Source organism: Monodelphis domestica, chromosome 3 (assembly GCF_027887165.1).
Source record: "Monodelphis domestica isolate mMonDom1 chromosome 3, mMonDom1.pri, whole genome shotgun sequence".
In the NCBI taxonomy this organism is placed as follows: Eukaryota; Metazoa; Chordata; class Mammalia; order Didelphimorphia; family Didelphidae; genus Monodelphis; species Monodelphis domestica.
In genome coordinates this window covers 112,187,843-112,201,618 of record NC_077229.1, presented here as the reverse complement: position 1 = coordinate 112,201,618, position 13,776 = coordinate 112,187,843, and the positions used below count along the sequence as shown (strand labels likewise).

General features: G+C 33.9%; 1 protein-coding gene across 12 annotated transcripts in view; it reads right to left on the bottom strand.

Moving 5' to 3' along the window:
- PTK2 (protein tyrosine kinase 2) overlaps nucleotides 1–13,776 on the bottom strand; it is a 426,082-nt gene that overhangs the window by 168,509 nt on the left and 243,797 nt on the right. For all 12 annotated transcript variants that reach the window (XM_056823019.1, XM_056823011.1, XM_056823017.1 and 9 more), the window contains 3 exons: nucleotides 12,400–12,477; nucleotides 9,317–9,424; nucleotides 4,560–4,677 (listed from right to left, as the gene is read on the bottom strand). In XM_056823019.1, coding sequence (XP_056678997.1) covers nucleotides 4,560–4,677; nucleotides 9,317–9,424; nucleotides 12,400–12,477 — 304 coding nt within the window. The remainder of the gene's footprint in view (nucleotides 1–4,559; nucleotides 4,678–9,316; nucleotides 9,425–12,399; nucleotides 12,478–13,776) is intronic.

Below are 13,776 nucleotides of genomic sequence, written 5' to 3'. Positions count from 1 at the left end.
TATTTAATTTTCCTGACTCAAATCTCTCCACACTCTAAATCTAGCTCTCTGTATAGATGCCAAAGAGATCTTCCATAAGCACAAATCCTAACACAATACTGGCATTCTCCTACTCAATAAACTTTTAAAGTCCTTCACAACCTGGCAAAGACCTTCATTCTCAGCTTTTTTACTCTTTGCCCACATGGTCCAGCCAACTTTGTCTTTTTGCTATTCCTCACACATGGCACTTGCTCTTCTATTTTCATGCCTATCCTAATCCTTGGAATGCTCTCAGTCTCAATGAAATCTTTTATTTCCTTCCATCAAGACTTACATCAAGCTCTGCCTTCATCAAAGCCTTTTTTGATTCCCCTACTTGCTAGTACCTCTATTTCTTAAACTAGCTTGTATTTTGCATCAATTATGTGTTTGTATAAGTTGTCTATCATGATAGAAATTAAGCTCCTTGAAAGCAGTAACTGTTTCATTTTTGTCTTTTTATCATTGGTATGTCAGAAAGTACCTGGCACATAGTAGATGCTAATTAATATATGCTTATTAAAAAAGAGAATAATTAAACTTATTATTAACAATTATATGCTAATAAGCCTACCTCTGTCATATTTTCTAGCAAATTGTATTTTTTTTCCTCCTTCACTTTCCTCCCTCTAATATTCACCTTCTCCCTATCTATTAGTTCCTTCCTTACAGCCTTCAGTCAAATATCTCCAGCCTAAAAAAAAAAAAATCCCTCATTATATGCTATCATCTAAAGTTATCTTATCTTTTTTTTTCTTCCTCAGCTAAACTCTTTCAAAAAGCTATATACGTTTGCTACTCATTGTCCAACTATAATCAGTCTCCTTTGCTGGATCTTCATCCATGCTCAAGAGAGGGAAAGTGTGTGTGTGTGTGTGTGTGTGTGTGTTGCTATAGAGCTACAGTCTCACACCAAGCACTGTCCTTTGGATATCTCAAACTCTTTGTTCTGTGGGTATTTAAAATGCTACCTATCTAAAGTGAAACTCATTCAACTCATTCTCCCCCCTCACCCATTAATTGCCTTCAAAATATGTATAAGCCTTTCCATCCTTAAAAAACTGATTAAACCTCTACCATCTCCTCAGGTTACAATCCTATAACTCTCCTTTTTCCAGTCAAATTCCCTCAAAAAACCATCTGTACTCTCTGTCTTTACTTCTTTTTCTCTTATGTACTTCTCAGTTCTTTGCAATCTAATTGATAACTTCATGACACAATGAAAACTGTTCTTTGCAAACTTATCAATGATTTCTTAATTGCTGTCTGATGGTCTTTTCTTAGTCCTCATTCTTCCCAACCTTTCTGCTAAATTTGACATTGTTCATTACCTTCTCCTGGATATTGTATCTCTTTTAGATTTTCATGAAACCATGCTTTCCATGATATTGGTCTTTTAATGGTCTGACTACCATTACTCAGTCTCCTTTGCTGATTCATCATTTATAATGCCCAATAATTGTGAAAATTTCCCATGTTGTAGTCACTTTTGTCTTCCCTAACTACAATTTCTCTCACTGTAATTTGATCATCTCCCATGGATTTTGCCATTCTTGTTATGCAGACGACTGTTATATTTATATATTTATCTCCAGTTTCTCCCATGAACTTTTAGCTTAACATCAGCAGTGGATATTTCCAACTCAATTTCCTATAGACATCTTGACTAAAATGATAGAAGGGGTAAAGGACAAATGTTGGAGGGGCCGCAGAAAAATTTGGACACTAATACACTGTTGGTGGAACTGCAAACTGATCCAGCCATTTTGGAGAGCAATATAGAATTATGCACAAAGAGTTATTAAACTGTGTGTAACTTTTACCCAGCAATACCAATTAGGTCTGTTTCCTAAGATAATCAGAGAAAAAGGAAAAGAAAGTATATGTTCTAAAAATTTATAAGAGCTCTTTTTGAAGTGGAAAAGAATTAGAAATTGAGGAGATGCCCATCAAATGTGGAATGGTTGAACAAGCAACAAGGCTAAGAAATATTCCAGCAAGTAAGATGGTGTGATTCTAAGTTCAGTACTTTTGCCATTATCCTACATAATTGTGAAGATTGAATTTAGCTCTTCCCTGATTGTAACAATGAAGGTACTTAGCTCTTCCTTGATTGTGAAGATTGAATTGTAATCCTCTGTCTATTTGTTGATTTAATCCCCAGAAATGTAAACACAGTACTTGAAGTTGCTGTGATTGGTAGAAGGGAAATTTAGGGGAGGTGACACAAGAGAAAAAGATCTTTAAAAAGAGGACCACAGAAGGAATTGGGGAAAGAGATCTCTGACTCAGAGTTGGACTGGAGGAACTAGACCCCTGGAGGCCTCCAGGAAAGGCCCATCGTCTTGAGACTCTTTTCCCCTGGCTGGGGATTAGAATTTCTAACTGGTATCAGAGGAAGCCAGACTGCTTGCTTGCTCTATCTCTTGCTCTAGTGCGTTCTCTCTCCCCCTTTCTCTCTTCCTTAATATCTTCTCTCTATTGTAAATAAACTGCCATAAATTTTATTTACTTTAGTAATTCATTTTGGGACTTAGAAATTAAATCCCTGGCAACCACCTAGTAAATAGTCAGTTCAACCACAATTAAATTTAACACAATGGATTACTTAACTAACTCAATATCATTCTGAAGTTTCAACTTACATATTTTTTTCTTTTAAGAGGCTCAATACATTTGATTAAAATGTGCAGCAAATCATCACCTCTATCTTTAACAAAGGAAATCTTGAGCATCAAGGTCAATCAGTAGGTCAGTAGCAGAACCCACATGGGTAGATAAGCCTTTCTAGTCTCATTTGAACTCTAAACCTTACTGCCTTCCATCTTAAAATCAATACTATGAGGGTCCCACAGCTAGGAAATGTCTGGGGTCAGATCTTAACCCAAGACCTTCCATCTCTAGACCTGGCTCACAATCCACTGAGATACCCAGCTGTCCCACCAAATACTTCATCTGTAAAATGAGAAGATGAATTGAGAACTTATTAAACACTGTCAAGTACTGTGCTAAGCACTATGGGAAGTGGGATAATGGTTTAAATGGAGTTGGCATGATTTCGAACTAGTAGCCAAAATTTATCCTCATGCTAGTTTTTTAATAGGGTTATGAGACAAATGAAATAATAAATGTGAAAATATTTCTTAAACCACAAATCACTCTGTGTATTTGTTTGTGTGTATGCATACATATGTAAATGCACATATATATTTTTCAAGCTGTGTTGTTTTCCTTTTTTTTTTTAAATCATGTTGGTAGAGTGCTAAAAGAGTAGACAGTTATATAACTAGCCATGTATCCATTCCACACTTGTCCACTCACATATTCTTAGAGGACTATAACACATACACAGTTAAACATTCAATATATATGTTATATATTTGTTTTTATACATATATGTGTGTGTGTGTAGATACATATGGAAGTTTGTGGGTATGCAACAAATATAGTTTTTTTTACAAGGAATTATGAATTAGGAGGAATTAGGAATGGTCTCTTGTAGGAAGGGATTCTTGAAGAAAGTTAGGGATCCTAAGAGGTGAAGGTGAGAAGGAAGAGTGTTTGAGAAATGAGGGACAATGGTATGGAGGAAGACGTATAGTAAACAGTCACCAGGTCAGATTAGCTGGAATTTAGAGAGCACGAAGATTAGTGTGAGATCTTTCTACAAAGATAGGCTGTAGCCAGAGTGTAGGAAAACTTTTCATGCCATAAAGGAATTTTTATTTTATCTGAAAGTCACCAAGGAGACAGAAAATGGAACAAAGAGTGACAAGGTATGAATGAAGATGGACATCAGAATATAAAGGGGATTCCTAAGACTATGATAAAAAAGATGAGAGTTACCCAACCACTGGAAATATAATTAATTGTAGGTAGAAGTGCAAAGAAAGAAGTAACTATGAGCCATTTTCATGTGTGAAATCCTATGTATTATTCTTTGGTGTCCTGAAATATTGCCAGAAGAAAAAAAATAAAATTAATTATCAAGTCCTTAGTGGTAAAATAAGAATAATAATAATTCCCAATTCTATAGTGCTCTGCAGTAAATAGAGCATTTTAATTAAAATAATCTAAAAAAATAGAATGTTCACTTTCAAATTAAATCAACCAATGACAATAATTGTAGCTATAACAAAATATTTAAATATATATCTTTATATACACATTAACAGATGACATTAAATTGGTAGGTCAAAACACACAGCTCTCTGAAGAAAGAGTAAGAACTACCAGTTATTGCCTTTACATTTTTCCCAGTCCCTTACATTATATATTTAGTCACTAAACCTTTATTTCTAAGTAGAATAAAAATGATTTTCTTTTAACTTTTGAAATATTTTTGTATGTTTTATGTATTTGTATAACATTCTTAGATAAAGAACTGGCTAAAGCTATGATGAACTATAGCTTCAAATTTGGTACCCTGCCTAGACTTATCTTTTAGAAAAGCTAAAACCTACTGGTATTAACTGTTATATACCTACTGGCATATTTCAAACAGAAAAATAAATAACAAAATAGATATGGTACTGTACCTTTCTGGGGTCTAATGATAAAAGATTGTGTGGCTCCATTAACTAGTCGGCAATATCCATCTATTAAGTCAGCCATATTCTCTGCAATGGTTAAAGATGGGGCTGTCACTGTGAGAGGCTAAAGGGGAGAAAAGAGACATTATTGTTGTTACTCATATTCAAAAGAACAGCTGTGCCATGACATCAGGACTCGGTAGAAATTTCAAAACAGAGTAGAAGCAGTGATCAAACATAATATATTAGAATATATGAATGAAAAAGGAAGTATGACATTTAAGAACACAATTCCTGAAAATGCAAGAGGAAGAAAAATAAAATAAAAAATTCATTTGGTGAAATGTAGAACCATCTCTTAGGAAATGAAAGGCTGAAAATCCTTTTTCTTATACAGAATGTATACAAGTGTAAAGAAAAGAAGTTATGATAAAATAAAAGTAAAAAGTTTTGAGTTTTTAAAAAAGTTTCAAACAATTTAGAGAAAGACAGGGGTCATAATGTGCAAAGTACACCCTGACTGAAGTTATAGACTCTAAACTCACACCTATTCACTATTATTCTATGTATGGCTAAACTCACTTAGCTTTCTGGGGCCTCAATTTCCTTGCATAGGAAGAGGGTTTAGTCTAGATGATCTCTAAGATTCCTGACAGCTTTAAGTTTATGGTCATGTGATACTATGGTCCTAGGCGTTGTTGTTCAGTCATTTCAGTCATGTCCAACTCTGTGATACCCTGAATTTAAATTTTTTTTTTTTAAACCCTTACCTTCCATCTTGGAGTCAATACTGTGTATTGGCTCCAAGGCAGAAGAGTGGTAAGGGCTAGGCAATGGGGGTTAAGTGACTTGCCCAGGGTCACACAGCTGGGAAGTGTCTGAGGCCAGATTTGAACCTGGGACCTCCCATCTCTAGGCCTGGCTCTCAATCCACTGAGCTACCCAGCTGCCCCCCTAAATCTAAATCTTAAATGAACAGGAAATCCCTCCACAGCATACCTGTGTCAGGTGGTCATCTATTAAATTTTGAAACTTGAAGTGGAAGGGAACTCAAACTCTGAGGCAGCTCATACTATTTTTAGGTATTAAGAAACTTTTCCTTACTTCAAGCCTACAGCTTCCTCTTCCTAATTTTCATTCATTGCATGAAACATTAAAGAAAATTCTTTGGTTCTCTTTATTAATTTTTTTCTGAAATATTGTAATGGTATCATTTGGCTCACATTGCTCCATCTTTTCTATAAAGATAGCATTTGTTCTGGCAAACCACAACATTCTCTTAATCTATCAATTTAGTAACCTTGTCAAAAATGGAAATCAAGTTAAAAATGCATGATCTATTCTTGAGGATACAATGGTGGCTCCATGTCTTTGAAGCTATCTTTTCTAGATATTATCTTTGGGATAATAATAATGCCACCTGAAACCATGAAAGGAACTGAAGTCAATAAATTGATCAATAAGTATTTACTAAGTACAGATGTGTCAGGCTCTGTGCTGAGTATTAGAGACATAAGCAAAAATGAAACTCCTCTTCTGTCAAAGAGATTACCTTCTATTGGAGAAGATAATTATATATAAAATAATTACAAGGTCATTAAGGTGACAAGGCCCTAGTGATTGGTGAGGCTTCATGAAGGAGGTAGTACTTGTCTGGTTCCACAAAGAGGTGAGAGGTGCTTTGTGGCAGAGATAAGAGTAGGTCTCTCTCTCCCCCTCTCTCTCTCCTCTCTGTCTCTCTAAATACACCTAATATCTAGTACATCTAGTTCAAAATGAGCAGACAGTAGTTGTTGGTATGGGAATGGAGCACAGAAGAGACTTATGCTAGATACATAAGTGTAATATATAATTTGAATAATATTTTAAAAGACAACTTTATCTGTTGCTTAATCATTTTTCTTATATCTATTCTGGGTGCAATCTATGGGAAATAATATTTTAAAAGTCTTGTATCAAAGGGAAAGTAGATTTACTACCTGTAGCTAATATTTGAAGATTTTATAATTTGTTATAAAAAGTATAAGATACTTCAGCAACTAATTCTTTTTATATAGTTAAATTTTATGTATCAAAATAACCAGAGGAATTCTTATATTTTTAGTCATTTTATCATTGTTCTTAAAGGAAACTTTTTCTCACTAATTTTTGTCTACATTTGCTAATTCAGACCTTACCTGAATTGCTCCCAGTTGTGCCCTACTTCCTCCTCATTTTAGTCTCTCACAAATTTTATTTTCTTTCAATTCTCATGGTCTCTTAGTCAAATTACTTTGTATTTAGTTATCTACACACCCTGCCTTTGTATACAGAGTTGAATGGGAGCTCTCCTTGAGGGCAGGGATTAGTTTTTCTTTATCCTACACTGTCAGTGCCTCCAGCTGGTAATTTGTAAACATTGTTTTTCTTGAATTGGGAGGAAATTTGATATAGTCATCTATATATATGATTTCTATAGTTCCTTACATTTAATTTTATGATCTTATTTTGTCATAAGACAATTTATCTCCTAACAATTACAGTACTTCTAAAGTTCTTAAACTTAAAAAATACCCAACAATACTTTTGTGAGGGACAATTTGAATTGCACACTAACTTGATATGATAAATAAAAAAAAACCCTCTAACTTTCAGTTAATGTCTTAGGTGAAAATTGTTAGTGATCATATGTCTGGGTGGAAAGAATTACCAGTTATATTCTACTGGTCTGTTATCTATTTACAATCAATCAGCAACCACTTGTTCATTCTTCATTTCAGAAAAGGCCCAATGACATCAAGAGATAATATCTTGACATGAATATGAATTGAAATTAGGTGAGGCAGAGTTGTGCAAAGATATCAGCCTCATTCTCTCTTCTAGAATCATCAAAGTCCAGTGGTAAGACAAAAATTAAGATGACTGATGATGGCTCTGATGAAGTAGATGACCTTGGTCTCTTGGATGCTTAACTGTGAGCTCTACAGAAGCCAGAACACCTGTTTCAGCTGCCTTTGTGGTCACTGTGTAAAGGGAATCCCTTGCTCCCAGATCATGAACTTTCTGCTCATTTGAGCCAGCCCATTAGTGACCCGGAGCTAGGGGTTATGGGTTGGGTCAGAGACTTTGATTGGTTCTTGAGATAGTGTAGACCAAGGGAGAGGGAAATGATTGACCTGGAGCAGGAGGTCTATAAAAATGAGACCATAGAGGAGGCTGGGCCTTTTTTTTCTGGAGATTTTTGGCTGGGAGCTTGTCTGCAATTTGGCGCTGGTGGCTGGATCGAAAGACACTCTTATGGGCTGGTAAGATTAGGGTGGCAGGCTAGGAAATATTTTTTTCTATTTCTTTCCCTCCTTATTTCTTTCTTATATATTAAAATTAAATTCTTAAAAGCTACTATCATCTTCATAACTTGAGTTAATTACTTTTATAAACAGCAACCACAATATAATCTTTTTAAAAATTAATATTACATTTCCAAACAAATTTCTAAATGTTAAATTTAGCATATTACATTTGGTATATATTAATTTTTCAATATTACAAATGGAACAAAATGTTCTTATCTGTCCATTCTGCTGGGGAATGTTTTCAAATGCTTGGGCTAGGTATTGGCCTAATTCACTAATGAATATGAGGCCTATCAGTTACCTTCAACCTAGTTTAGTTTGTCTGCTAGAATGGTTTTATTTTTGGACATCAGCAACCAATAGACAGTAGGCAAAGTTCTTTTTTTTTTAATTGCATTATATAATATTTTAGAATTTGTGGTTTTGTGTACTACTTGTAGGACCCTGGTCAAGTACCTTAACCTTTTCATGACTTGGTTACCTTCTGTAATAATGAGCAGGGTTGGACTAGTAGCCACTGAGGTATTTTCCAGTTTTAGATCCATGGAACCTATGGCTCACTATTCTGAACTAAGAAATAATTCAGACAGTAATAAAACTGAAATAAGGAAAGGAGCCTTACATCTAGATCTAGCCTTGTTCTAATTCTCTGATGTTTCACCTTTAAAAATGGATGGATAAAAAGAATTAGAGAATAAGTTGGATCACAATCACAAATTCTATTCTATTCCTATAATAATTATATATATAAGCATAAAAATATACAAGTACATATAATATTTCAAATACAATGTTAATGTTGACTTGTCTTTCATTTCAATGAATACATTCAAATATTTAACTAAATTATATCCTCACATTTTATGTCACTGAAATTCATGGTATCTTTCTTTCATCATGCATTTTCTTAAACAGCTGATATTTAATAAAATGACTATGATCATGTTGGGGATCTGTTAATTTTTTTTTTTAGTTTAATAAGAAGTATTCATATTGCAAGAGATTGGGAACTGTATAGACTAAAGTAGTCTTTATAAAGAGTGGGCAGCGATGAATCCTGAAGTTGGTATTCTATTTCTTTAGTTTCTAACTCTTATTAGCTCTTGGGCTTTGACAAATCACAATCTCTAAGGGCATCAATTTCCTCAAATGTAAAATGGGAATAATAATACTTATAATATACCTGTCTAGAGGGGTTGTTGTAAAAAAATTCCATGTAACAACTAAGGGCTATATGAATTGTGAGTCATGATACTGTCATTAAATTCTTATCTTTGACAAGCATCATTATTAGGGATAAATAATATTTGAAGAATAGACTTGGAGATTATACTTAAGTTAAGAATTTAATGATAGTATCATGACTCACATTCATATAGCCATAATTGTCCCATTTATTGTCTTTTCTTTATTGATAATGTAGTCTCTTACCTCAGGTGCTCCTGCTATTTTGAGTTGCAGCATTCCTTTTCTGTCTTTGTCATCACTGTTTGAATACTGAATGGTCTGAACTTGATTGAAGTCTGCAAGATGTGTAGGCTGTAAAGGTAGAGGCTTTCTAAATACTGCTATACATAATTATTGCATTGTTAAACTGAGATATATGCTGGCTCAAAAACTTCTTTCAATGTTGATTTTTAGAAAGTTAGGGGTGGTGGTGATTTGACCTCATTCTTCTAACAGTCTATCTAGAATTTATTTCACCTCTTATCATTTGTTGATACTATCTTTCTCCCATCACAGTGATGCCTCAGCAAATGAAAAACTGAGATTTAAAAATCAGTAGAAGGTACTGTGTAAAGAACCATTCTTTTTTTTTTTAAACCCTTACCTTCCATCTTGGAGTCAATACTGTGTATTGGCTCCAAGGCAGAAGAGTGGTAAGGGCTAGGCAATGGGGGTTAAGTGACTTGCCCAGGGTCACACAGCTGGGAGGTGTCTCTGAGGTCAGATTTGAACCTAGGACCTCCTGTCTCTCAATCCACTGAGCTACCCAGCTGCCCCCTAAAGAACCATTCTTAAAAAGACAAGTTAACTAATGCTTAAGAGAGTAAATGGCCCTGATGCCAATTCATCTGTCCTTGGAATTAAAGTAAAATAACTGTCTTTACCGTGGTATTAATGACACTAAATGTCATTTCGTATTAATAGTCAAATGATTAATATTAATAGCATAACATTATGCTAAAAATATTAGTTCTTAATATTTAAAACAAATATATCTAATAATATAATTATATAATATTTAAATATTAGTACATAATAATATAAGATGATTTAAAATAATAAGATTATCAAAGTACTTTAAGCTAAAGGGTGAAAGGTTTTAGAGTGGAATGTCTACTAGTGACACTTTCATTTGTAATCATATATTGATCTTCTCTAAACTGAAGTGTCTTAGGACAAGTCAGATTTCAAACAAAAAACTATTGTGGGTCCTCCTTGTGATAAAAAGAAATCAAAAGATATGTATATATTGATATGCACATAAAGATTAGAAGGCAAATAATGGACAAAGAAGAGGTAAGACAAAATCTTTGATGCTGCTAAAGTACTGAACACGTCAAAACCAAAGAGATAACCATTAAAGACAAAGATTCCTATCTGTAATAATGGAAGACCCTTGAATCAATTCTAGTGCACCCTAAACCAGAACTAGGAAATGTTGCTGAAGCTTATCTTTTTTAAAAAATAGTTAACAAAAGGAGATTTAATTAGCTATATTAGGAGAAAGATATTCAACATTCAACTTGGTATACATAAAAAATATTCTGAACTGATTCTGTTGAGCCTGCCTGAGTTCCCCACTGTAGTCTATAAAGCCAAGCATTAAAAGCACCTTGTGGATGTTTTTTACTAAGGTGACCAGGAAATTATTTCAAAAGCTAGTTCTTAAGCAGTCTCAATGCAATCCTTAGGAAAAAACTGGTTTAACTTGCATTAGTGTGAAGGTGAGTGTGTGTTAGGATATTATTCCCACCATACAGTAGGCCTAGATATTAAGGTATGTAAGGGTATCTATTTTTAAATTATATCAAGGGCAGGTCAGCTCTGATGTACTTGGCTTAAGAAGCTTTGATATAGGTACCACTCAAGAAGAAAATGAAGAACTAAAGAAGAAACAAAACAAAATAATCAATGTAATAGTCTCTAACTGGAAACAGGAGAAAGAAGGCCAGAAATTCCAGAATCCAGTATTGATCCAAAGTGGTGATCAGGAGATGGTAGAGACCAGGGATAGAGAGAGTAAGGATCCCATTGATCCTATATAAATGAAGACTTTGAATCTTTGACTTCATTCCCCAGAAATCCTTAGTATTTCCCAAAATTCCCTATAATCTCTCCTGTGTCTCCACTTCAGTGAGATCACGTTATTGGTATTTAACTGGCTGTAACTCCTCCCACTTGGCTTTTTTTTTCTTTCACATGACCAGGCTGAGTTCAAGTACTTCCTTTTACTTTAGATATTATTAATACAACTTTTAAAATATAATACATAATTATTGATTTTTAATTTTAATGTTTACAATCCTCTGGACTCAAGACTCTGACTTTCATTACCTGGAGGGCTTTTTTAATAATATATGTGGATTTGGGTCAGGGAGTGATTTATATGGTTCTTCTTGCTATAACAGGATGGGTGGCCAATGGCAAAATGGTTCCTCTGTCTTTATTTGTTGCAAGTGATTTCTTCTTCACAGGACTGCTAACATATTTTATAATAGTGCAATCTCTATTATAATTATCTTTATAATTAGATAACAACTCCTAAAGGATAGGGACTAACCATGTTAGGTATTTATATCTTCTTACGTTCAGTTTTGCATATGAGACACTTGATAACATATATGATTGAATGAATATCCTGAATCATAATCCATGTATTTCTTGACCTACTCTTACAATGATTATATCCCAAATATACTTGTATTTCAGAAAAAGTGCTTCAAAGTATGAAATAAAAATCCACCATGCCATAATTATGTATAGTATATACAACACCCAAGTTAGAACAAAAAAATCAGAAAAATAGTTGTAGGTTCCAGCATCACCACCGACTAGCTCTGTGACTAGTCAAGTTCAATAGGCTCTCTGAATTTACATTCCTTACCTATAAAATTCAGACAATACCTGTTTTCCTACATAAGTTAGAGAAAATTCTAAATTTCTAAAATTCTAAGTAAATAAATAACAAATTTTCAGAAAATACAGTAATTAACCTAACTATTTCTCATAAAAAATGCATGGGAAGAATCACTGAGCCCACACCGCAACTAAGGAATTTCAGTGACAGTCTCCAATTGTTCTTTATGTCTGTTTCACTGTGCACTGGAAATCTTTCCATGACAAGAATCAATGGCAGAACTACAATTTCTACTAAGAATGACCTTGTTTTTCTTACTTTGACTCAAAGATTAAATTATTCATTCACCTTTGTTGAAGATTAAATAGACAACACAGCGGGCACCCTTTCATGGGCAGTTACAGTGACAAAACAATAGAGAGAGACTTACATTGGAGCCCTTGTCTGTAAGGTAACTGATGCCTTCTTCTGGGCCAATTGCCAGCTCCACAGAAATGATCCAGCTTGACTTTGGGGGGTGAATAGATAAAAATGAGAGGTAGGGAGAAGAATAAGGACAGGATCATTCACAAATGAATAAAGGACATGAAGTAGGTATGTTTATTCACAGTACATGGAGCATTTAAATACATTTTGCCAGTATAAAAGTTAGGTATGTTACAGAATCAGCACTGAATATGGAGCCAGAGGATTTCAGTTTAACTTCTAACTCACAAGACTTATGCAATACTGATAAGTACATTAGCTTAATATGGCCTGAGCTTTTTGATCTATAAAACAAGGAAGTTCATTAAGATGAACTCTGAAAGTCTCTTTGCAGTCTATTTGAAAATAATAAATATCGGGGGCAGCTGCGAGACTGAGAGCCAGGTCTAGAGATGGGAGGTGCTAGGTTCAAATCTATCCTTAGACACTTCCTATCTGTGTGTCACTTGGCCCCCATTTCCTAGGTCCTACTGCTCTTATGCCTTGGAGTCAGTACACAATATTGATTTGAAGACAGAAGGCAAGAGTTTTTATAAATAATAATAATAATATCAAATATGTAAAAGCCACAATGATCCAATGTGGCTTCATACTATCGTAAGATCTTTCATAATTCTCTAAAGAAAAACAGTGACTTTTTTACACTCTGTGTATGTTACGGTAACTTTTTGTTTGTTTTGCTCTAGTCTGAAGCTATGATTTTATTTGCTATAAGGAAGGCATGTTGCTGAAATTCCCTTTCCCAATTCACATCAGCAACAGTAACAGAAATTATGATCTTAAAATATTTGAGAGGGCACTGGAATGTGGGGGTTACATAATGTGCACCAAAAGTGAGATTTAAACCAAGGTTTTTGTGACTCTAAGAAGTAGTTCTATATCTGCTCTGACAACAAATAAGTGCTAAGTAAATACCTTTTTTCCTCAAACAGCATTTCAGTTATGTAATTTCTATTACCTTAATTTGTTTTTTAAAGCAGTTTATTGAGTTTGCTAATCAACTATGTTTATATTTACCCTTATACTTAAAAAAACAAACATACTTTGATGTGTTGAGACTTTGAGGAAACCAGTTAAATGAATAACCCAAATCAAATGAAAACAGAAATGTCAACATAAAAATAATTTCATGAAAAGGGAAATAAAGTTTCATTTCTATCTAGATAGCATCATTGAAAACAATTTTTTTGCCCAACTCATAAGTAAAATCAATACATCTCATGATTAAATATCAAGGCAAAACTTTCAATTAGAAATGAAAGCATTCTCCATAGATAATGTTTTAATATAATTTCATAATAATGCATAAATAAATAATAAA